Genomic DNA, 25,868 nt, shown 5'->3' with positions numbered 1-25,868 from the left:
AGGCTCATACCTACATACACATGCACTCATGCATACGGACACTCAGTAGTGCACATTGAAATACATGCACATAACATGCTAACACAGACTCAACACACACATCACACATGCATGCGTACTTGCATCATACACACACACAAATGCTTATAATACATATTCATACTTCAGTTTGTCGACTTAATGATTTAGGTCAGAGTTCTCTAAGTCCACTTGCCTTTTCTTCCTTTCCACAAAGCTTCTAAAGGTTATGATGACATTTTTTTAAACTGCTTTTGCCCTTTCTTTGTGTAAAGGCTTTCCAAGAAAAGTGATGGAACATTTTGTGTTTTTGGTCCACGAGGCAGTACCTCCCAGTTGCCTGTCTTCCTCTTCTGGGGCTTGGTTTGCATTGTTTAAAATCAACTGTTTCCTTCAGTTCCACTCAATGGCAGATTCTTCTCAGGTTTTGACATGTAGGAAATAACTTTCATAGTACTGAAGAATGCACTACAGAACGGTGGCTACAGCAGCCCCTTCTTCCTGTCCCCTGAGTTGTCTATGAAAAAGAACATGGCAATTGTTCTGTTCTGCAAAGGTCTATTTAGCAATTTTCATGACTTGCCTTTTATTTCAAGTGGTCTGAGTTCATAGTTTCTGAAAGAGGCATAATTATGGCTCCCCTTTGTTTACAGTAGCCAGAAGAGAGTGGTCATTTTTATATTGACAAAATGGAACAGGATACAGAGATTTTTTTCCCCCTAAAGATATGATTGATAAATAAAATTTATTGAGAATTATTTAATAGCAATTAGTAAGCAATTTAATCTTTAAAAGAATCTTCTGAAAACCATAATATGGACTCTATTATCATCCCCATTGTACAGATGAGCGAACTGAGGCAGGGGGAAGTTCAGTAACTTGCCTATGGTTATACTTCCACTATTAGGATATGTGGATGATTCTAATTGTTGAAGAGTTTGACAGTAAAGGTCTGGTTTAACTACAGTGTTATTACCTGAACTTAATGAATTGCCTATAAGAATTTTCAAAGCACATCATTTCTTTGTTCTTGCAGAAGCCATGAGTGGTAAGTTGACATGCATAAAAATTCACAAGTAACAAATGAGAGAAAAATATCAGATTCACCCAGTCCTACTCTTTCCACTTTTTGCTGAGTTGAACTGCCTCACCTACTACATATTTAAGAAATAGAGATTTTTATCATGACTTCTGTGAGCCTTACTACACAGTTTTTCTTTTTTCTAACTATTGAAAAATTGTTTTCTTTAATTTTATTGTCAAGGTGATGTATAGAGGGGTTACAGCTACATAAGTAAGGTAGTGAGTACATTTATTGTCTAACTTATTATCTCCTCCCTCATTTTTCTCCCTCTTTCCCTTTCCACCTTTACTACATATTTTAATTCTTAAAAAGTTCTCCAATGAACATTTTTTTTTGGTTCCAAGTGTTTTTTCTCTCTCTTTTTCTCTCTTTCTTTCTCTTTGCTTGTACTGGGGCTTGAACTCAGGACTTGGGTATTGTCCTTTAGTTTGAACTCAAGGTTAGCACTCTATCATTTTAGCCACACAATTCTGGCTTTTTTGGGGGTAATTAATTGGAGATAAGAGTCTCACAGACTTTTCTGTCTGTGATCCTCAGATCTTAGTCTTTGGAGTAGCTAGGATTATAGACATGAGCCACCAGTATCCTGCCCTTTTGATAATATAAAATAAATCTATATAATATGTTATGAATAAAGTCTATTATAATGACACTGAAGTTGGTTCAAATATCTAGCTATTAAAATACCTGAGAGTGGTGTAGTATGTAAGGAGATGAAGTAAGCCAGCACTATCCCTCCTGTGAAGTGCTCCATTGCAGAAGAGTTGACATGTCACCTGCCCTTCCTGTGAGGGGATCTCATCTTTTCCTTTTGATCTATCCCTGAGGAGAGACTCAGTTTTGAACTGGCTAGAGAAGGTTCAACATTACTTCTGATTTTTCAGTGTCAGGATCATGAATAAGAAATGTAGATTTTGATTCAGAGTGATCTGCCTCCAGGTTTGCCCCTTAGAGAAAGCTGGTTTGCATGTATCAGGGTAAGGCTTGGCTGGGGTGTAAAACCAGTGCCAGTCATATGAACTCTCTGGGCAAATGATTACACTCAAGAGTATTAATATAAAATAGGCACGGATCATCATATAAGTAGCTTCTCTTTTTTATGGGCATTGATTAATACAATGTGTTTTTCTTTGGTTTAAAGTTCTATGAAAAGTGGGGCATGTTCTCTTTTATATTTTAGTGTAGCTAGGAGGTGATCCCACATGCATAACAATGTGTAAGACACGGATGCACATCTCAGTAATTACTCACAAAAGGAATAGCCCTGTAGGCACAGCCAGATGAAGAACAGAGCCTTGCCACCACCCAAAGACCCTAACTGTGCGTTGGGGTGGGGGTAGTGAACAGATCAAGGGAGGGTTTGTAGACAATCTAGATTAAAGGATCACTTCAGATAAACTAGGCAAAGGTTTAGCAGTGTGAAAGAGCACCACGCATCTGGGAAGCTGGCATGTAGGCCGAGGGCGGTGGAGGAAGCTGTGGTGAGAGGGAGAAGCTTGGGAAGGTAGGCAGGACCTAGCCCCAAATGGGGAGTTGCAGCATGAACTACTGCCTGTGAAATAGTGAAGTTGCTATAGGCACCTATGTGAAGACTTTTAGAATTGCTCTGCAGCTGGAGGGGATGGTTACTGGCTTGCTACAGGTTGGAGTAGGTTGATATGAGACTGGAAAAGCAATCTAGCTAATTCCTTCCTGTTACCTAATCAATCAATAGTATCTTTAGTTCTGAGCTTAAAATGTCCTCAGTTCTTCTTCATGCTATTTGCACCTCTGTCAGCTTCCTAACTAGTCCTCTTGTCTGCTTTTGTCTATAAATCTAACCTAACCGTGTTCTTCAGACTGTCTCGGGGTGGACTGGTATCAAGGACTGGGAGCCAAGGCCTGAGGGGTGAAGATGGGAGAATCACCTGAGCCTTGCTGCCATGCCTTTCAGGGTGTCTTAGGGACGGCCCTTCGCACTGCTAATAAAAACCCAGAACCCTGACTAATCACCGAAGGAGCCAGTCATTGCTTATTGATTGCTGAACCTACAGGTTCTATTTTTTCACTTTCCGTTTTGTCTTGGCTCTTTTAGTGTTTTATGCAGTTGCGAATTCTTTAGCCCTGCTTGCTTATAAAACTTGAAGTTATTCTTCAAGTCTTTTTTCATGGCCTACTGAAATGTTACCAGTCTTTCCTGGGTCTCTAGTGAAGACCCTTTGTACAGGATAAGAAGCTATTTAATTTTTTTTTTCTTTTGAGACAGGGATTCATTTGTAGCCCAGTGGCCTCAACTCATGATATTCCTGCCTCAGCCTACCAAGTGTTGGGATTATAGGCTTGTGCTAACATACTTGACTCAGTGGAAGCATTTTAATTGACTTCCAACTAACTTCAACAAGCTAAATCAACTAGGTGTGTCCATTTTTATCCCTGATGATACTGACTGATGCCAGCTGTGTATTTATGATTGCCAGCTATAAGAAAATGTACCTGGTTGGAAGTGGCACTGTGGCTCAAGTGGTAGAGTGCTATCCTTGAGCAAAAGGAACTCAAGGACAGCGTTTAGGCCCAGAGTTCAAGCCCCAGCACCTGCAAAAGCAAACAAACAAAGAAAATGTACCTGATTGAACCTGCTTCTATCTGTTAATGAGTTGCCCTCTCTGAGCAGCAATGATTTATTTTATTTCCAGACTCATTTACAGTAGTTATGATCACAATGTCATTTTTTAAGTGAAAGACATTGCACATAGAAATGATATGTATACAATAAGACGTGTCTATGAAACATTGAATATTGAAATAAGTAAATTATTTAGAAAAAGTTGTTCCCTTTTAGCATTATATGATGATTAAAATTTGAGGAAAGGGTGAGGAACATAATGACCTGGAAAAACTTTTGCCCCCAGCTTGCCTAGCGAGTGCCTTTGCATTCTCAGTCCATATCTAAAGAGACTTGAATTGGGGTCTAGGAGCCCTGGACTGTGGGTTGGCTCATAGAGAAAGGCCACTGAAAGGCCATTAGCAAGCGCAACTCAAAGAAAAACTTTAGGGCTATAAAAAAAATGACAAATGAGAATGCATTTTATGAGCTGAAAGTGAAAATAATGAAAGTAGGTGTGTCTAACTTTTAGAAAATGATTCCCTCCTTTAAATGATTTTTCAAAACTAAGCCAAGTATAGATCTTGGTAATAATAGGTAAGGAAACTAATTGAATGTTTTAAAATATGTGCCTTCAAGGCTGCATTTAACTCTCATAGGACAAAATATATGTCTCATTCCTCTTTCAGTATCCCATTCTGGTACATAGTAGGCTTCCCACAAATGTCTGCCAGTTGACTAAGTAAATACCAGAACAGATTCTTTTTCCATTTCCAAAGTCTTGTCATGTTTCTAAAGGTCTAACTGCAGATTTTTTTGTTCCTTTTTTTTTTTATGTCAATACACTATAAATAAGGGTGCAGAATTAAGTCCGTTTGTGGCTTTGGCTCTTGTTCTTTTTTTTTATTTTTTGGCTGTTTTTATTGGTTGTGAGGCTTGAACTCAGGGCCTGTGTGCTGTCCCTGAGCCTCTTTGTGCTCAAGGCTAGTGCTCTACTTCTTAAGCCATAGCACTTCCGTTTTTTGAGTAGTTTATTGGAGATAAGAGTTTCATGGGGACTTTTCTTCCTGGGTTGGCTTCCAACTGGGATCCTCAAATCTCAGTCTTCTGATTAGGGAGGATTATAGGCATGAGCCACCAACACCTGGCTCTTGTTATTTTTTTATTGCCAGTCATGGGGCTTGAACTCGGGGCCTGGGCTCTTTTGCTCAAGGCTAGTACTCTACCACTTGAGCCACAGTGCCACTTCTAGCTTTTTCTGTTTATGTGGTACTGAGAAATTGAACCCAGGGCTTCATGAATGTTAGGGATGCACTCTACCACTAAGCCACATTCCTGGCCCCGCTTGTTTTCTTTTTAAATCATTGCAATTGACCTTCTGTTTTGGTAGGCTTTACCCCTGAAAACTCAGTTAACAGAAAGAGAAACCATTTTGAAAAATGACCTCTTCATGGACCTTTTTCTGGTCATTATCTCTTACATAGTATACTAAGTAACCATTTACATTGTATTAAGCAATGCAAGTAATCTAGAATGACTTATACTACACTGGAGGATGTGTATATACAACTACTGCACCCTATTTGAGGGCCTGGCACAGTCGCAGATATTAATATCCCAAGGAGTCCAAGGCATTCTGGAATCCCTCAGGAATACTAAGGGACAAACTGCATATTTTTAGGGAAAACAATCCAACCCAATCACCAGTTTTCTTTAGTGTCATGCTTTGTGATTGTGCTGAAGTGAGACAAAGAAAGATTGGTGGCTACTGATCAGGCAAATGGACAAAGGAGGAAGCATGGAGGATATTTTGATGGAAAAGCAGTTGCTGATTATAGCAAAAGAGAAGAAGGGAAATTTAGTAAAATAGAAAGTAGCCCTAAGGACGTAGCTCAGTGGTGGAGTATATGTGAAAAGCATTGACTTGATTGCCAGCACTGCAAAAATAAATAAGTGCATAAATAAATAACGGAACTGATCATTTAGTTACATACAGAGAAAGTGGAGTTTTATTTGACTGTGTACTTGTCACTGTCAGTTAAACATATTTTCAAATTCTCCAATATTGTATTGGGCTAAACATGAAATTTTGTACAAGCCCTAGAGCAAGAATGACTCTAATAGGTAGGTAGGTCATCAGCATGTTACACAAATCTGTAAGAGCTGAGGAAGGGGCAAACTACAGTGACTGTTTTTTTTTTTTAAATGAAACCTTTGGAAGCAACAGTAAAAAGGGGAAAAGTGTATTTGGATAGCTCATTTCCTCAGAATTTAAATGGTGGATTTCAGGTACAAAGCCTGTTGAATTACGTTTGTCCCTGGATGAATCTACAAGGTCAGGCATGCACTTCCCTCCCTCTCTCATACTCTAGTACAGTGAGTACTACTTCTTCTTAGATATGATCCATTTTAGTCCTATCTCCTTGGATGGCAGTACTAAGCCAGCCTACCTTCAAATCTTATTTGCCCTCAGACTATTTCTAATTACAGCTTTTTTTTTAAACTTTGTATTATATGTTTTGAATGTTCATTATGGGCTTCTGTTTCCCCTTCTCCCTTCAATTACAGCTCGAGCTAACCTTCAGCTACCTGGAGATTCATGGCGTCATCTGTAGCAAGCCAGCTCAGGTGAGTGTGAACCCCAGAAACCTGTCGCTGTATGTCACCATTTTCCTTTCTTGAAAGGAGGAAGCCTCTATTCTTTTGTTACAAGGGGAAAGTGGGGAATGACTCAGTTAGAGGCTATGTGTGGACGGGGCTGTGAATTTGTTTCAATAAAGAACATACATACCTGAAGAGAATGGATTAGCTCTAATGCCAGCTGGTGATGTAAATGTGAGAGATTTTGTAAAACTTAATTTATACTAAAGCTACATAGCAGTGATACAGTACTGTGTAAGGACTTTTCTTAGAATATAGTGATAAATAATTTTTTTGGGGTATTAAAAACAATTTATTGAGTTGTAAGTAAATGCAGTGGAGTGTAAATTAATCACTTTTGTCCTAGGTATATCCATGAAGTTTCCTAGTACACCTTAGAAACACTGTATCTATCCAGAAGACATCTGCCTTCTATCACTATAGGGTAGCTTGCATTTTCTAAAATTGTATTTGGATGGAATCATGTCGTGTACTGTACTCTTTCCTGTCTGCCTTCTTTCATTCAGTTTAATTATTCTGATATTGATCAATTCTGTTGCGTGTCTCAATAGTTATTCCCTTTGTTTGCTGAGTGCTGTTTTATTTTGTATGCTGTTTATACAGAATGTTATACAGAATGTTTGTTATCTTTTAAATATCCTACATTCTGAGCTCGTGTTTTACAGTAATGTTTGTGTGTGAAGCAATGTATAGATCAAAGTTAAATTTTTTTAAAAAAATTTTCTGTATCTGTAGAGGATACCTACTTGTTCCAGTGTGATATGTTGGAAAGTCTATTGTTTCCTTACTGAACTTAGTTTTCCCTTGGATGAATCAGTTGTCCACTGAAGTATGGATCTGCTTTTAGTCTTGAAATCCTGCTGCTGGGGTCTGTCTTTATGCCACTACCACATAAAGTTGATAACTTTAACTTTATAGTAAGACCTGAAGCCAATGGTGCTAGTCCTCTGACTTCATTCTTTTTAGGAATAGTTGTAGTGATTTTAGGACCTGTGCAATTTTGCATGGATTTTAGAATCACTTCCGTGCCTGCACAAAGTCTGCTGGGATTTTCATTGGGATTACATTGAATTTACTGATCATCTTGGGGAAAACTGGCATCTTTATAATATGGAGTCTTCTGATCCCAGAAATCTGTATGTGTATGCATACCTGTGCATACATATACACATATATGCATACATACACAAGTAAAATTATATGTATTGAATTTATGTAAGTCTTAATATCTCTTACAGTATTTTGTTATAGCTTTCAGTGTATGTCTTTTGTCAGGTACTTGTATTTCATATTTTGATTGGTACTTTTTTTTCAAGTTCAACTTTGAATTTTTTCTTGCTGATGTTAGAAATATAGCTGATTTTTGTGTATTGGTCTTGCATCCTGCTCATATTTCTATACTTACCTAGTGGTTTTATGATCATCACTTTCTACAGTGATGGTGCCATTTGTGAATGTACATACTTTTTATTTTCAGTGTGAGTGGCTTTTCTTTCTTTTTCTTGTCTATTGCTGTTGAGACATACTCCTCCATGGGTATCTTGCTCCTAAATGTCTTGTGAGATATGTCCAAGGCTCAGTGCTCTACCAGTAATCTTCATTCTCAGCCTTTGTTCTTTTAAGACAATGAATCACTCTGTAGTCTGATCTTATTGTGTAGCCAGGCTGGCCATGAACCACCTGACTCAGCCTCTTGAGTTTGGGATTACAGGTGTGCGCCCCCACACCTGGAGAAATTCTGATTCTTTCATAGATATGTAGTAGATTCATTCATTCATGTTATCCTTCTTGAACATATTTTGGTTATTTGTGTTTTATGTAAGTTGTTGAATTTATGAATACAAAATAGTTTATGGTATCCAACTGTTATTCTCTTAAGAGCTGTAGAATATCATTACTGACAATGATAATATGATTTTCTATTTTCCTGTTTTTTTTTTTTTTTTTTTGGTTGTGAGGCTTGAACTCTGGGCCTGGGCCCTGTCCCTCAGCTCTTCAGCTCAAGGCTAGTGCTCTACTACTTGAGGCACAGCACTACTTCCGGTTTTCTAGTGGTTAATTGGAGATAAGAGTCTTAGGGACTTTCCTGCCTGCACTGGCTTTGAACCACCATCCTCAGATCTCAGCCTCCTGAGTAGCTAGGATTACAGGCATGAGCCACCAGTGCCCGGCTTCTCTTAGTTTTGTTAGAAGCTTACCCCTTTTCTTCATCTGCTCAAAAGAAAAAAGAATCTTCTTTGAGGTTTTATGGATTTTTTTCCATTTTATCAATTTTGTATCTTTATTTTGTTTCTTATACCTCTTACTTTGCTTTCTAGAACTATAAAAAAAAGTTTGTATTTGAATATGTGGTTTACCAGTATTTTTCCTAAAAGAAAAATTAGAATTTGTCACTTTATATCAATTGAGATGACATACAAATCTTGGAACTTTTTCATATTAAATCTTAGAGCAATGTTTTATCCTACGTGTTTATCATTCTCCAGTGACTACAGTTGGGAAAAAAATCATGATAACATATGTTTGCCCAAATGGTCAAACATATGTAGAATGAGTACTCATGAATGATGGTATAATAGATGTAACCAGAGTCTTAATTCAGAAATGTTTATGCTTATTATTTGGGGATTGAGACAGGATCAGAAGGAATTGGTAAGATGCTAATGTTAATGTTATATTCAAAATGTGATCAGGGCCAGGTGCCAATGGCTAACACTTGTAGTCCTAGCTATTCTGGAAACTGAGATCTGAGGATTGAGGTTTGAAGCGAGCCCAGGTAGACAAAGCTGAGAGACTTTCATCGTCAATTAGCCAGTAAAAAAGCCAGAAGTGGAGGTGTGCCTCAAGTGGTAGAGCACCAAGTATGAGCAAAATAAAAATTTGAAGCAAGAGCTCAAGACCTTGCATTTTAAGCCCCAGTACTGGCATCTATATTCAGACCTTTGTATTATGAGAAAAGATGTTGATAACACAGCATTCTCTCAAGTGGTTACAGGAATGGATCTTAATCACTTTTAGTGGTCCTAGCTCCTCCTACCATTCAGAGAGACTGGGTAGAAAGTAGCCTACCTGAGCCCCACAATAGCCTTGATAGGGGCTTACCCCTGTAATTCCAGCTAGTTGGAACTTGGAAGGTAGAGATGGAAGGATCACAGTTTCAGGCCAGTCTCCAGCCCATACCCTCACCTCTACCACATTCACAGTACACATACATAATATGACACCAGAAAATTAGGATTCACTAAGTCTCCAGTAGATACACACATACATACATACACACACAGAGAGACATAGATTTGACAAATATTTGGTAAATATATATTTATTAAATATTCACTATTTTAAGTGCACTATTTTATTCTCTGTGTTCTAAGGGTTGAGAACCAGTAGCCTTTCTAGCCTCAGGTTCCTGGAGTCTTTGGTTGTGATTAACTCTTACCATACAGATAATAGCATCTGTCTATGGTACTTGCTATCTATTAGTATTCCATTGCTAATGTTCTCTGGGATTTATTAATGTTTTGGTCATTGCTATTTTTATCTCCAGTTACAGTTTATAAATTCAGGGAAATTTCCCAGAACATAGCCTCATTGGATTGTGTATGAATGAAATGTTCAGGTCCTCCAGTTTTATTCATGGTTAGTAAATAGAGACTAGGAGTAACATATAGTTACTGAATAGCTAAGATTGTTTCTTGTGCAGCTGAACTCTTGCTTTTGGTATTGCTTGTCCCCTTCCATCTATAAAGTTGGATTGTTTGCTTTGTCATGGAGTGGTACAGGTTAGCCACCTCTTCCTGTTTCCACTAGAGAAAAGAAACCTCATAGATTGGACTGGGGATTGGCTTTAAAAAATGCTGCCTGTTAAATTTAGTCAGGTTTTCTAGCTTAAAAAAGGTGGAATGGAATTGGAAGTTTGAATCATTAACAAGATACTATGCCTTATATCTGGTTATCATTCTAATTTAGATTGTGTTTATTTTTTGTGGTACTGGAGATCAAGCATACTGCAACCTACATATACTTCCAGATAAAATTAAGGAGTGTTTCAGACACTTTTGTTTCTTCCCATCAGAGAAAGAAGGGAAAATGGTATTTGACTAAGAGTCCTCCTCCTCCTCCTGCTTCTCCTCCACCCCCCCCCCCCTCCAGATGATGTATCATGTGGATTCCACCTCTGTGGCTTTGTTGAGCTCTTTACATTATGCAAAGGTGGTGACATCTTAGCCAGGGCTTTTGTGACTGCTCTCACATAATGTTGAATTCAAAGGCCTCATTTCTTCCCCAACCTGTCACCTTTTCTCTTCCCTGTCATTCCACTCAATCCTGTGCAATTAGGGATGATTATGTGTTAAGATTTTAAGCAGAATTAGAATAAGCTAATTACTAATTCCCTGCACACGAACTATGAACTGAATAGATGTACACTGGATGTGAAAAATAGAGAAGTACCCTGTGGTGAAAATATAATTACCCAGGGAGGGAAGATAGGAGGTGGAGGTGTCAAGCACAGACTTGATGATCTGTTTATCTGGCTCTTATAAACATGCATGTTGCCAGGTACCAGTGGTAGCTCACACCTGTAATCCCATCTACTTAGGAGGCTGAGATCTGAGGATTGAGATTCAAACCAAGCTCAGCAGAAGAGTCCAGTAGACTCTTATCTCCAATTAACCAGGAAAAGCCAGCAGTGGAACTGTGGCTCAAGTGATAGAAATACTAACCTTAAGCAAAAAACAAACAAATAACAACAACAACAAAAACAAAGCTTAGCAGGACAGCTTTTAGGCCTTGATTCAAGGCCCAGGACCAATACAAAAACAAAAGTGCACAACAACATAAACTCATGCATGTGCACATATATGTGCGTATGAACATATGAGCCTGACTGCTCTGAGCAGCTGTGATCTGACTTAAGAACCCTCAGGGAGGAAATGGGGTTGGTTAGTAAACACCTCCAGGTATAAACCCTCATGTACAATAATGCTTGCTGTTTTTTTTCAGGGAGTAGAGTTTTATGAATCCCGTAGTTTACCCTATAGAAGACAAATGCAGACTTTGCCTAGAGAATTTTAAAGGCTTTTACACTAATGTCTTATAGAATGTTAAAAATGAGAATATAATACTCCTCTCCCCTCTCTTTCTTTGGCACTGCTAACTGATGCAGAGGCAATATTTATGAAATACATGTTGGCAAATTCCTCTAGGGCTTCCTATGACAAAGTAACATTGGTAGGACCTTATACTTTGGTCTCATCCTTGTGACGAATACCTTGCATTACTCTCTCTTTTTAACATAAATAGGTTCAGAGATAGCTTTAGTTTGGCTCAGTTTAGGAAGATCTAAAGCAGACTGTAAAAGGTGATTTATTCATGGAACTGCTTAATTGTATATATACTGTTCATGGAATTGCTTAATTGTACATATATTGTTCCCTCATAGTGTTTTTGTGTTAAGTAAAAACAAGATTGAAATGTGTGAGAATATTTTGTTGGAGTCATAATCCAAGATGACTGCATTTGCATAATTAGCATACTTTTAGAATCAAGATAATGCCATCTGTTTTTGAAAACAGCAATTCACATGGATTTTTTACAAAATGAAAATGTGTCCATCATCAACCTGTCCCTTTTGTGACCTACTCTCCTTTTCAGGTTGATTTACATTTTGGTGGAGCCTTGGGTGTTGAACTCAGGGCTTTGTGTTTGCTTTGGTGGATGCTCTACCATATGAGCCATGCCTCCAGCTCTTTTTGCTTTAATTATTTTTTTTAATAGGTCTCAATTATACTGGGTAGTCCTGGACCATAATCCTTCTATTTACAGTTTTCATGTAGCTCGAATGATTTGTGTGCACTGCTGTGCCTAGCTAAAAAGATGAGTTGATATGAGGGTTTCATGAACTCACGGAATCAAATCTCACTTCTGCTTTTTCTCCCACCCTCCCCAAAGTAGAAGCATTTCCTTAAAGTGCCTGTTAGTTTACAGCTCTCTGAAGATTCTTATACATAGGTAGAGAGTAGGAGCGTATCAGAAACATCTGAAAACTGAAGCAGATGTTTCTAAAGGCCAAACTGGTAGATTCAAATTGACCTCCTCCTCACATATTATTTTCACCAAGGCTTTTTCCTGAGAAGCAATCTCAACAAAATCTCTCATATTCCTGCTCTCTAGTGTATGCCTATGTCTTCCTGTGAATACCTTTGGGCAATATGTTACTTTCATTTAAAAAAAAGGATCCACATTTTTCAAAGCTAAAAAATGGTGTAAAATGTTTAAATGTAAGTTATTATTATTTTGCCTGGGAGCAAAGGAAAAATCAAGGGTTTATGAAAACTTCAACCTTCCTAAGAAGAGGAGATATGTAGAAAGGAATATATTAAAATAGCAGAGTAACAAGCTGTCACATCAGGTTCAATGCTAGGCAAAGACTAACTCAGACCAAAAACTGCTGAGAATGAGGTCACATAGATAGTCTCAAAAATAAGGAAAAATTAAGCCAGATATAGTGGCTGACACCTATAATCCCAACATGCTTACTTGGCTTGCATGCACAGCTAATGATTCATGATGCAGCCATGACTCCAGCCCAGCCTTTTCCTGGTTATTTTGGACATTGGAGTCTCAGATTTTTTTTTTGGACATTGGAGTCTCAGATTTTTTTTTTTTGCCTGGGTTGGGCAGAATCATAACCCTCTTGATCTCAGTCTTCTAAGTAGCTGGGTACTGGCACTGGGCATCTACTTCCTTTTTAAAAAATAACATTTGTATTTTTGAGTCAAGATCTTGCTTTATAGTTTGGGCTGGGCTCAAACTCAAGATCCTCTTGCTTGAGTGCTGGAATGTAGGCCTGTGCCACCACACCCAGACCCAAGGAAGTGCTTGTTGAAAAGTTGCTATTGTAATAGTGTATTTCTGTGTGACTGCATCATTTACCATGTTTAACATTCCGAAAGGAAGAGATTGGACTTCTTATTAAGAAGTATCCCACCCTGTTGTTGCAGATGGTTGTGGAAACTGAGAAATGCAACATTTCCATGAAGATGGCATCTCCAGAAGACGTGAGTGATGTGCTGGCACACATTGGCACGTGCCTGCGGAAGATCTTTCCTGGCCTCTCTCCAGTGTGAGTTTTCTGGGGGAAGGCTTAGGAGAGCAAAGGTCTTGTTCTTCCTCAAAATGCTAAATGCACACATACCTTCCTCTTCCTCCTTCACCTAGTTCCCCTCTCAGACTTCTTCTTCTCTTTGACATTAAAAAGCATTCAAGTCCTTGGACTTTATCTCTGAGGTTTTCTGTTAGGACTGCGCCTTATTAAAAAAAATTGATGAAGGATTTGGCAGTCCTTTAACTTGTACTCATAAAACTAAAACACAAAGCTTTCTAATGTAACTCTGGATTTACCCTAATATGATTCTACTCTGAGCAATTAGCAGAATGCCAGGGACTGAATATTTATATTAAGGCATCAAGTATATTAACTTAATAGGCTAGAGTTGTTCTTCCTTTTTCTTGTTGGTTTCTATTTTTTTTTAGCTTTTCAGTGAGAGTATAGTAATAAAACTAACTAAAAAAAGTAGGTACTTTGAATTTCCTCTTAGTTTTCTGAAATACACATTAGGGATACTAGAGAGGAGAGAGAGACTGGACCTTGAATTTAGGATCTCATACTTGGGGCCTCATGCTTTCTTTTCCTGCTCAAGGCTGATGTTCTACCACTTGACTCATACTTCTACTCCTGGCTTTTTGCTGGATAATTGATGATAAGAATCTCATGGACTTTTCTGCCTGGTCTGGCTTTGAACTGAGATACTCAGATCTCACCCTCCTGAGTAGCTAGGATTATAGGCATGAGCCACAAATGCCTAGTAGACATTGGTAATTTTTGTTGATACATGCTCTTTATTAGCACTACTTTTTTGTTAATTGTTTCAAGTCTTGAATAATAGAGTTTACAGTTGGAGAGTGGTGGGAGGGGACTTTTGGGAGCTGTTTATAGTTATGGTACATTTCCCTGTAAAGTGTCTTTCAAACCATTGGGGTAATGGAAGGGGACTCAGAGTTCAGAACTCCCTTTCAACCTCTATCTTCAGGAGACCTGCTTGGTTCTGTTCAGAGCTCTCCACTGTGTTGTCTGTTTTCTCCCCTCCAAAGAAGTGAGCATAACAGAAGGGAGAGGCTGGCCTTGCATGAAATTTCTGGGGGTTCCTCCTTTCTGAAGCATGAGTCTGAGTGCCAGCGTGGCTAGGTTTTGTGGGAGTGGAGTGTGCCTGGCCTCATGTTAGTAGGTGGAAGGGGTGAGCCAGGCCAGTCCTCGGCTCCTGCCTGGCTAGAATTTCTGGTCTTACTGATCTCTAGTCACACACATGTGTGCTAGGAGGTGCCTTGCAGGCCTGTGGGGGTAGAGGATTAATCAGTGTTGGCAATGGGGAATACACAGAAGTAAATCTTCCTTAGGAAAGGTTTCCACATCGTCCTTAAAGTCAGTAGAGGTCTATCTAGATAACGGTCAGTTCAAGTAACTACAACTCACTTCCTGTGAAACTATTTTCTAGTCACGTGACTGTCTCCAGTCACATGTCCTCCTTTCATTCCAAATGAACACTGGTGAAAATAAGAAAATCCTTAAGCACAGCCTTATTTAGTAAGGTCTTATATCTGAACTTTAAGGACACTTTAGAGCATTATCTTTCTTTCTGAGACAGAATCTTTATAATGAATTACTCTTTCTCTGTAATGGATGAGTATTTCTCTGTAATCCATGGTAGCCTCAAACCCAAAATCTTGCCTGAGCTTCCCCAAATGCTGAGATTATAGGCCTGCTCTACTCTGCCCAACTTTATTTTCTTTAAAAGGAAGATTTATGTGTTTAATGGTTTAGGAACGTGGGGAGGAAGGAGTGCCAGTTTGTATTATTTTTGTTTTGATACACATAATATTTTTTCTTCTGAGAGAACATTTACTATGATAGTGTTCCCAGTCATCCAGTTTCCATGCAACTTTGTGTAAAAAATTCAGGTAACTAATATGAAACAAGTATTAAATAATTGTCTCCATTTCTTGAGAAGCAGTTGCTCCATATGTGTTTGGTTGCTCAATTCCACAGATCTCCACTTCTACCTTTGGTCTACTTGTTGGGCATCTTTGCAAGGATGTCCCTAAACAGCTCATCATCAGTAGGTCCCAAACTGAACTCCTCTCAAAATCTACTTATGTTTTATAGTCTTTCTGAGGGAATGGCTTTGCTCTTCACATAGTCTCATGAGATAAGAACTGATTCATATCGATCTCTTAGTCATTACTCACATTTGATTGGCTGCTATGCTCTTTTCCTATTATCTTTATATCACTTGGTCTGGCATTTTATCTTGCTTATCACTTTCACTGCTGTAGTTCAGAGTTTCACTTTCTCTAGGGCAACAATTTTCTGACGAGTCTCTCTAACTCTAGTTCTTCTCCATGAGACTGATACTTTATACTGTCACCCATTATCTTTCTTTTGTTGAAGTAGTATCTATTTCTTGCATCAGTTGAATAATAGCTAGGCTTCCTGATAAAATTTAAGTTGTAAGACACAGAAGACTTATTGAACAGCACAATTAATCTTTTCTATTTTTAACACCTATATATGAGCTCCAAATCATGACAAACCCTTTATCCAAGACACAGCTCAGGTATCCTCTTGTCTGTGAAAAATCTTGTGGTTCATGTGCCCGTAGAGCCCTCTGACCACTTCTTGTCCTGGCACACATTGCTTTGCATTATCATGATTTGTTTTTGTGTTTACACATTCAACGAGTATTTACTAAGTTTCTGCTATGTGTCCATTGGTAAATGAAAGGTGACTAGGGGGCTCGGAGAGACCACAGGGATTCTTGTTGGTTTTAAGAATGGGAAATGTTAAAGCATGTGCTTGTAATGAGGAGAATGGCCTGAGTCAGTCAGTCAGACAGACAGACAGTAAAAATTATTGAGATCAATACAGCAAGATCCCGTGAAGGTGGGAGGGATACTGAGCACAGGGCATAATGGTTTCCTGTAGACTGGATAGTTGCTGCTTGAGCAAAGCTCATACTTTATTAACCTTCAGTCCATAGTCATCAGAACACAGTAGTCACTGAATAAGATTTTGGATGAGCACATGAATTTCTCACTTCGCTGCCTAACACTTGCTGGATCATGTGACATGGGAGCACATGGAAGTTAGAAGCCTACTCCTGCCTCCCAACTATAGATTCTTGAGCTGATATGACCTGATGCAGCTGAGACAAGGAGTAATTGGTCATTCATGGGAGGTAAGCACAGATTGGCTTTGCAGGTGAGATATACCTGAGAAAGGATAGACAGGGTTTAGAGAAGGTAGAGAAAGGGCTGGGAAGGTGGCTTAGTGGTAGAGTGCTTGCCTAGCATGCATGAAGCCCTGGGTTTGATTTCTCTGTACCATATAAACAGAAAAAGCTGGAGGTGGTGCTGTGGCTCCAGTGGTAGAGTGCTAGCCTTGAGCAAAAGAAATTTAGGAAGAGTGCCCAGGCTCTGAGTTCAAGCCCCAGGACTGAGGGGGGTGGGGGGAGGATGAGGGGAGACTTGGAAAGAAATGAAATAATCTAAATCTTCTTGACTTTCATTATTCTTCCCCACTCAACACACATAGTTAGCTTGTCATAATAAATTCTTAATATTTTGTGACTGCTATGGTATGAATTTTACCTTTAAAGTTTCTTAGATCGAATTACAGGATTTTTTTTCAGGGGAACATATAATTATATTGTATTGGTTACTGTGACCAGAGAGGAAGAGTGGTTTACTGTTTCCTTTCATCTACATTCCTGATATTCCTTAAGTCAGAGCTGGCAGTGAGGGAAATATTTCCTGTGTATAAATAATATAGAATATACAAAACAAAGCTAGTCTCCTGTAAGGTCATATGTTCTGCTTAAAATAAATTGGAAGAATATGAAATTATGTTTGAACTCCTCAGCCTTCTTGAAGTCATTTGTCCCATCAAATACATTACCTGTACCTGACACAGAGACTTTTTTGTCACTTTCTGCTGGGGAATGATGAACAGAAAAGTATCTTATGAGCAGGTATCAGGAACTAGGAGAATCAACAGGAAATAGAACTGGAGAAGCCCTCACTTTCGATTGAAAAGTGTAAGTTTTGGATACATATCTATCTATCTATCTACATACATACATACATACATATATATATATAAATGAAACCATACCTGGATACACACACACACACACACACACACACACACACACATAAATGAAACCATACCTGCAAAGGCCTGATTTTTCTGGTTTTACCCAAATGTAGTTCTGAAAATAACATCGTAGATAAAAATCAAGTATGTAAAAAATAGTATGTATATAAGTATAATCAATCTTCTTATGGTCAAGAGAATGCTAGTAAGAAAGCTAGAATTATTTAATTAAAATTAATATTCACAATATTTTCCTATTACTTTCCCTATAATTATATATTAGGATGTTTTTCTTTTTCTTCTTCTTTTTTTTCCTGTCAGTTGTGGGGCCTGAACTCTTTTTCTTTTCTTTTTCTGTGGGCTTGAACTCTGGGCCTGGGTGCTGTCCCTGAGCTCTTCCACTGAAGGCTAGCCCTCTACCACTTGAGCCACAGCTCCACTTCCAGTTTTCTGGTGGTTAACTGGAGATAAGAGTCTCTCAGATTTTCCTGCCTGGGCCAGCTTGGAGCCACTGTCCTCAGATCTCAGCCTCCTGAGTAGCTAGGATTACAGATATGAGCCACCAATGCCTAGCTTCCCTAAACTCTTTTGCTCAAGGCTAGTTCTCTTCTACTTTGAGCCATAGTGCTACTTCCACAAAATGACATTTTTAATTACTCATGCCCATAACTCTAGCTGTACTGAGGGCTGAGATCAGAAAGATCACAATTTGAGGGCCATCCAGGAGCAAAAAATTTCAAGGCCCTGAGTTCAAAACTTAGTAGTAGCGCGCGCGCGCACACACACACACACACACACACACACAAACGACATCTCCTCCCCTCATCAAATCACAAGACTATTCAGAATAGAAAGGATATTTGAGGAACACACACACACACACACACACACACACACACACACACACACACACACACACACACACACACACACACACACACACACACACACACACACTACATCTCCTCCCCTCATCAAATCACAAGACTATTCAGAATAGAAAGGATATTTGAGGAACCCAGGCGGCGGTGGCTCACGCCTGTAATCCTAGCTACTCAGGAGGCTGAGATCTGAGGATCGTGGTTCAAAGCTAGCCCGGGCAGGAAAGTCCGTGAGACTCTTATCTCCAATAAACCACTAGAAAACTGGAAGTGGAGCTGTGGCTCAAGTGGTAGAGCGCTCACCTTGAGCTGAAGAGTGCAGGGACAGGGCCCAAGCCGGTGGCTCACGCCTGTAATCCTAGCTACTCAGGAGGCTGAGATCTGAGGATCGTGGTTCAAAGCTAGCCCGGGCAGGAAAGTCCGTGAGACTCTTATCTCCAATAAACCACTAGAAAACTGGAAGTGGAGCTGTGGCTCAAGTGGTAGAGCGCTCACCTTGAGCTGAAGAGTGCAGGGACAGGGCCCAAGCCCAGAGTTCAAGCCCCATGACCGACCAAAAAAAAAAAATGAAGCTAGATTTTTTTTTTGTTTGTCCCCCAGCAAATGAAGTCATTGATACAAGCTAGAATTAATTTAGAAATTGTTAATTCAGGAACTTCCTCAGGCAGGCATAGAGAAGTAGTAAGATCTTTTTCTTTCCTTAGAAGATTTTACCATTCAAAGGTAGTGTTAGGGAAGTTCCACAAACAATAGAAGGTAGCAGGAAAATTGGCACCCTAACATTTCAGAGGAGAAAAGTCATTTAACTTGGGATGTCAAGAAAATGACATTTGATTTCTTATTCTTTTTATTTTTAAAGAGGGGGCTGGGCGGGGGGCAGGGTTTACCGTATGACTGTAGCCCAGGTTCTGAAGTCAGATGGCAAAGATGGCGAGGATGGGATTGGAAGAGAGGGAGACTGTATGGGTGCCATTTGTCTTTGGAGAGAGCAGTCAGCTCAGCTTAGCTGGAGTTGGGGAGCCTATGGTTACCACTGTGAGTTGAAGCTCATGTGAGCCCCAACCAAAGAGTTCTGAATAAGAGCCTTAAGGACAGGTACTAGGGAGCTAATGAAGGTTTTTGAACTTTGGGGTGAGGTATCGATTATACTTACATGGGGGCTGTTAGGTAAACTTGAATGGGGAAAGGCTAGGGCAAAACCAGAAGGTGGCAGGTTGGGATAGATTCTGTAGGGGATGACTATAGGTAAGTTAATTTATTTCTTAGTGCCTCAGTGCCTTCACCTGTAAAATGGGAATGATAATAGTGCAGGTTTGTGAGCATCATGTGAAATCCTGGAAAGTGCTGACACAGTGCCGCTGGAGGCCACAGATGTCCATCCAGAGCGGTGGGCTGGAAGGCCTGTACTGTTGGAATGCGGAATCAGTCAGAGTTGTACATAACAAATTTCTCTCTAGTGGTTACAAGTTTCAAAAAAGTACACTGCTGGGCACTAGTGGCTCACTTCTGTAATCCTAGCTACTCAGAAGGCTGAGATCTGAGGAACAAGGTTTAGTCAGCCTAGACAAAGAAGTTCGTGATATTCTTATATTCAATTAATCACCAAAAAGCTGGAAGTCAAGACATGGCTCAGTGATAGAATGCCAGCTTTGAGCAAAAATCCTAAAGATGAGTCCCTAGGCCCTGAGTTAAAGCTCCAATACTGGCATCCATCCCCTCCCTCCTCCCAAAAGTATACATACCTTGGTTACCTATCTGCTTTTTGTTTTTTTATTTTTGTTAAATATTGTCAGAATCTTTCTTTCATTGGTGGGTGACCATGTAACATGTTTTTCTTATGTTTTTGGCATGCTTGATTATTCTCTCATTGATGAGAAGTGTTTGAAATTTGAGTGTTTATTATAGCTTTTGTTACTAATGTAATAAAATGATAGTGCAAATCTCCCATGAAACCAAGGTGAACTATAAACATATGAGGTTATTGTGAGGAAAAGTGGTAAAATAAGAAAGGAAAGAGTCCCCCTGCAGTGCCAAAACATGGTCAAGAAGCAGAAAGGGAGACAACCTCATGCAGAAAGGGCTGAGCATGTGCCAGGCCCAGCTGTATAGCAATCCTGTCCTGCAAGGATGAACTCAATCCACGAACCCAGCATCAATCTCTAATTCCCTTGAATTAGATTCCATTTCTACTGCTTTGTTGCTGCCACACTGGTGAACAAGCTTCCAGCCCACGAACCTTTGGGGTCCACACACCCACTTTCCTACTTGTCTCACTAGATTCCTGCCAAAGAATTTTTACCCTGTGTTCTTCCTACTTTTGCATACCAGATGTCTCTCTTATGTGTCATTGAAATAGCACACCCTGAGGTTCTGCTGAAACAAAGCAAGAATTTTTGAAAAGAAATGTGATGCCAGATAAAGTCAGACAAAAGTCCAGCTTGGTATGTGTGAAGCTTACTTGGTTCAGCTGTTTAAATGCGCCGGCTTGTATCTGAGTGCCTTCCTGTTTCTTTGTGTAGTGTCTAGCCTTACTTATCTTGATGTAGCCAGAAAAATAATTTCATCAAGTTACCAGAATGATACCATGGAACTAGAATAAATACCATTTTAATTGTGAGTGCCTTCTTCCATTCGGCCACACCCAAATTAAGACTTGGAGAATACTAATACTTAGTTAGAGTGATTTTTTAGGGAGAATAGAGACACAACATGCTGCACTTTGTGGATCTTTTGCATGTCCATACAATTTGAAGGAATTAATGACATTTGACATCAAGTGAGTGTTCCTGATTAAAGCCTCAATCATAAAATATATAAAAGGAAGGGTATTTCCACTGCCAGCAGAATGTTTGTAGTTAAATGTTTTGATGTGTGTTGGAGATTTTCTGCAAGAGTAGAACAAGTAAACCAGCTAACTTGTCAGACTCTAGAACATTTTATCTGGACTCTATCCAGTTAGAAAAGGGAAATAATTGAAATCATTTGCCTCTCAGTCTGTATAAAGTGATTTAAGAACATTAAAGATGACAGAGCATGATAGAGAGCAGAAAACTGTGTTCAATATGCTGTATATATATGAAAATCCCGTGTCTAAAGTGACTGAAAATCTGAAACTTTTTTAGAGTTGGTATGACACTATAAATGGAAAAGTATGGCCAGGCACTGGTAACTCTTCACTTGTAATCTGAGCTCACCAGGAGTCTGAGATCTGAGGATCTTGGTTTGAAGCCAACCTAGGTAGCAAAGTCTGTGAGACTCTTTTTTTTTTTTTTTTCCCAATTAATTACCAGAAAGCTCAAAGTGGAGCTGTATCTCAAGTGGTAGAGTATTAGTTTTGAACATAGAAGCTCAGAGACCAATACCTGGGCTCTGAATTCAAGCCCCAGGACTGGCACACACACGCAAAAAGAACAATATTATTAATATACCACATAAAACTACCTTCATGCTGTGTGAATAAAGCAAGTGTAAAATTTTTTTTGGGGGGGTTCTGGTCGTGGGGCCTGAACTCTGGGCCTGGGTGCTGTCCCTCAGCTCTTTAGCTCAAGGCTAGTGCTCTACTACTTGAGCCACAGCGCCACTTCTGGCTTTTTTCTTTTTGCTTATGTGGTACTGAGGAATCCAACCCAGGGCCTCAGGTATGCAAGGCAAGCGCTCTACCACTGAGCCACCTTCCCAGCCCAATTGTAAAAATGTTTGTGTTCAGACTTGCCTCCCATCCTCGATATAGTTCATTATATATATGCAAACATTTCAAAAGCCAAAAAAGCTCCAAACTCTCTGGCACCAAGTATTTCAGGTGAGAATTTGCCACCCCACTCTCAAGTCCTGTCATAGACTGGGGTGACTGACCTAGCTCCCTTCCTTATAGCTCATCATCTCTTTACTTCTATCCTACTTTGCCCTTCATATCCACATCCTAGACCTTGACATCTCCTGGAACAGTTTTTCCCATGGTGCACCTGTAGCTTAGTCATCCCTCTCCAACCATATCCTTTTATCCTTTTACCCTCCCCTCTTAGCCTTTTCAAAGTCTCCAGTCTGTGGATGCCTTGGCTCTCTCCCTTTCTCACCTTCTCTTTTTGTCTTCATCATCCTGGCCACACCTCAGGAAGACCTTTTTAACACTATTGTCCATTCCTTCTGTTCCCACTGTTTATCTGGCACACTCACCTAGAAAAGCTGCACCCTATAGCCACCCAACTGTCTCATTCTCCACACACATTTGGGCTATAGGAGAAAACACTACAGCTTTTCAGCTTCCCAAAGGAAGTTCATAACTTCACACTCTGCTGGCCTCTTCACTGTCCCAGGAGGTTCTTTCTTGATTTCTCAGCTAATTTCTCTATTTTCCATTTTTGTCTCCATTTCTCCCATACAGGTCTTGGTGTATATTGCCTGCCTACTCACCTTATCCACCTCTATTTATACTTTTCCATGGTTCACCATTGTCCTAATAACACAATCCAGAGTCTTTAGTTAGATCTGCAAGGCTCACCCTGGCCTCCCAGCCTCCTGATACCCCTCTCCCTCTCGACCACTATGTTCTCACTAGTTTCAACTACAACAAATTTCTGGTGAGCCCAGGCTTTCTCATTTCTAATGTAGGACTTTTTTCCTTTTTCTTTTTTTTTTTTTTTTGGTAAGGAGGCTTGAACTCATGGCTTTATACCTTTGCACTCTTGTTTGGCTTTTTGGTTCAAGGTTGGCACTCTATCAAATGAGCTATACCTATACTTTTTGCTAGCTAATTAGAGATAGAGGCCCACAGACTTTCCTGCCCAGGCTGGCTTTGAACTTTGATCCTCCTCTGCCTCCTCAGTAGTTAGGATTACAGACATGAGCCACTGGCACCCAACTACAAAGGACTTTTTTGGCTCCTGACTCACTCATTTTCCCTCTGCTCTGATTTTGTCTTTGTCTCCTGTCCCTCTTAGCACAGATATCTAAATGGAACATCTCAGATACTCCAGTATCTCAATCTTTTAGAGCATTGCCTGAATGCTTCTAGACTCAAGCATTCCAAATAAAAGTTATTGTATTATGTACTGAAGAACATTTTCAACCTCCTTGCCCTCTCCTGTCCCCTTACTGGAGAATACAGTGCTACTTTCTTGCCCACACTTCCCTATATTGGCATCTTTCTTCCTGTATTTTTTATTTGTCTGCTTCTCAGTAGATTTCTAGTTTGTCAACAAACTATTTTATTTATTGTTGTCTGCCTTGTGGTTAGAAATAGGTCTCAATGCACTATATCTATTTGGCAAGTTTTTTGACTGTGTTAATGAATTGACCAGTTATTAATAAAGTGAATAGTGAGCAATAACTGCAACAGTGCCAGCTAACATTTTATTGAGAATTTACCCTGCACCACAGATTGTGCTAGTAACCTTACAGGCATTGCCTTCTTTCTCTTTCCCAATTACCCTAGGGGATGAAGTCTTCTATTTTGTCAGTTCTATGAATAATAACACTTTGGAATGGTAGGCTGTGTTTTAGATCACTGCTCTGAATGTGTTAGCAGGGGCTTTGTTAGCTTCTGAGGAGGAGGAGGATAGAAGTTGGGGGAAGATGGATTGAGCTTCAGCTCTAGAAGAATTGTAGCCTAGGAGAAAAGACACTAAAAACAACCATCATTTGAATATAAAAATGATCACATTTTTGATGGACATTTATACAGGGCACTCTTACTATTCTGTACTTGAATTCTGGAAGATATATATCTTAACATAATATTATATCATAAACATAATTCACTAAGTAGACAATACCATTTTCTATCAAAGTCTTACATTATGAAACAACTAAGCAATGTCAAGATGAGTTTTTTTAAAGACCTTTAGTAGTAACAATAAGGAAATTAAATACAGAGGTTTAGTATTATATATTTTAGTATTTACATATAGAGGTTCAGTATCAGATTTAGTGCTCACATAATGGAATTATGTTTGCTAAAATTGAAGTGAATCCCATCTTTGTTAACAATAACAAAAGTCAATGATGAAATAAAGTTCAATGTGCTACTCCATACACTTGATTTTTGAAATCTGTTGTTTTTGTTCATCTTTTAGGAGAATCATGAAAAAAGTCTCCATGGAGCCATCTGAGCGCCTGGCCAGCCTCCAGGCTCTGTGGGACAGCCAGACCGTGGCAGAGCAGGGCCCCTGTGGTGAGCATGCATTTTAAAACCAAAATATAAGCGGCTGGATGGATGTCCACCTGCCAGGAAGTTAAGTCTATTCCTGGTTTGCTACTGTGAAGGTACAGTTAGTTTTAAGGTGTAATTAGTACCACACAGTCTTTAGATTGGTGGACGAACATCCTATATTTAAGCTGTATTGCATCCTGCTATGTGCTTACCGTAGAAAAAGGGGGAAGAATCTTTGCTGTTTTTCCAAAGGAAAGGATACTCAGCATTGTCAACATTGGTCAGATTTAACCCTTAGAGGTTTTTATTTAAAATAATTTTGGTGAAGACCTGTCAACATCACAGCATTTCTGTTTTGTACTTCAGGTGGATTTTCTCAGATGTATGCCTGTGTTTGTGACTGGCTTGGATTCTCATACAAGGAAGAAGTACAATGGGTGAGTGGACCCGTGTACATATGTGTACATACCTGGAGAATATTTTCATGTTTGCTTTCTTTCTCTCTCTGCCCCACTCCTTTCCACTCTCCCTCTTCCTCCCTACCCATTTTACATTTTTTTGTTAAAACCATCCTTCCTTAGATTGCATAAGAAATCTGCCTCCGTAATTGTCTGATTGTCTGCATTTGTCTTATTTTCCTGATCACATACATGGATTAGTGACATTGATGACTTCTATTTCACACAGGATGTGGATACGATTTATCTAACACAAGACACCAGGGAATTGAATTTGCAGGATTTCAGTCATCTTGATCACAGGTAAGCCACTTCTTATTTTCTTTGCTTTTTTTCTACTCTCAAGTCTGTTTTCAGAGGTGCAGGTCTGTGTGGGCACTGAGGGATATGCATGGTCTCCAGAGAGGCTTTGTAACAGAGGAATCAGGAGAATTTCCAAATCTCTAGGTTTGCCTTTCAAGTAATCATTTCAAATATGTTTAGCACCACAGATGGCTTGTGGAGGTGCATAAATATGCCCCAAATCAGAGTTCTTATTCAGGAAATGTTGAGATTTACCATGGAAGTAGTATTATTCTTAGGTTCTAATACCAGCTTGTAAAATCTACTTAACCTCTCTCTTTTTTTTTTTTGGTGCCAGTACTGGGACTTGAACTCAAGTTCAAGAGAGATGTCCACTTTTTGTTCTTAAGGCTAGTGCTCTACCACTTGAGCCACAATGCCACTTAATTTTTCTATGTAAACTAGTGATAGCTTACCTAATCACCATGTATAACATTATTTTTACAATAAAATTTTAGGTTGACAGTCTAACATGACTTTTAG

General features: G+C 39.4%; 1 protein-coding gene across 1 annotated transcript in view; it reads left to right on the top strand.

The window, feature by feature from the left end:
- Lrrc16a (leucine rich repeat containing 16A) overlaps positions 1–25,868 on the top strand; it is a 287,161-nt gene that overhangs the window by 117,809 nt on the left and 143,484 nt on the right. The window contains exons 4-8 of the mRNA XM_013035187.1: positions 6,252–6,311; positions 13,349–13,470; positions 24,509–24,606; positions 24,952–25,022; positions 25,273–25,346. Coding sequence (XP_012890641.1) covers positions 6,252–6,311; positions 13,349–13,470; positions 24,509–24,606; positions 24,952–25,022; positions 25,273–25,346 — 425 coding nt within the window. The remainder of the gene's footprint in view (positions 1–6,251; positions 6,312–13,348; positions 13,471–24,508; positions 24,607–24,951; positions 25,023–25,272; positions 25,347–25,868) is intronic.

Source organism: Dipodomys ordii, unplaced genomic scaffold, assembly GCF_000151885.1.
Source record: "Dipodomys ordii isolate 6190 unplaced genomic scaffold, Dord_2.0 Scaffold206, whole genome shotgun sequence".
In the NCBI taxonomy this organism is placed as follows: Eukaryota; Metazoa; Chordata; class Mammalia; order Rodentia; family Heteromyidae; genus Dipodomys; species Dipodomys ordii.
The sequence above is the reverse complement of the archived record's forward strand: the minus strand, read 5'-3'. Positions and strand labels throughout refer to the sequence as shown.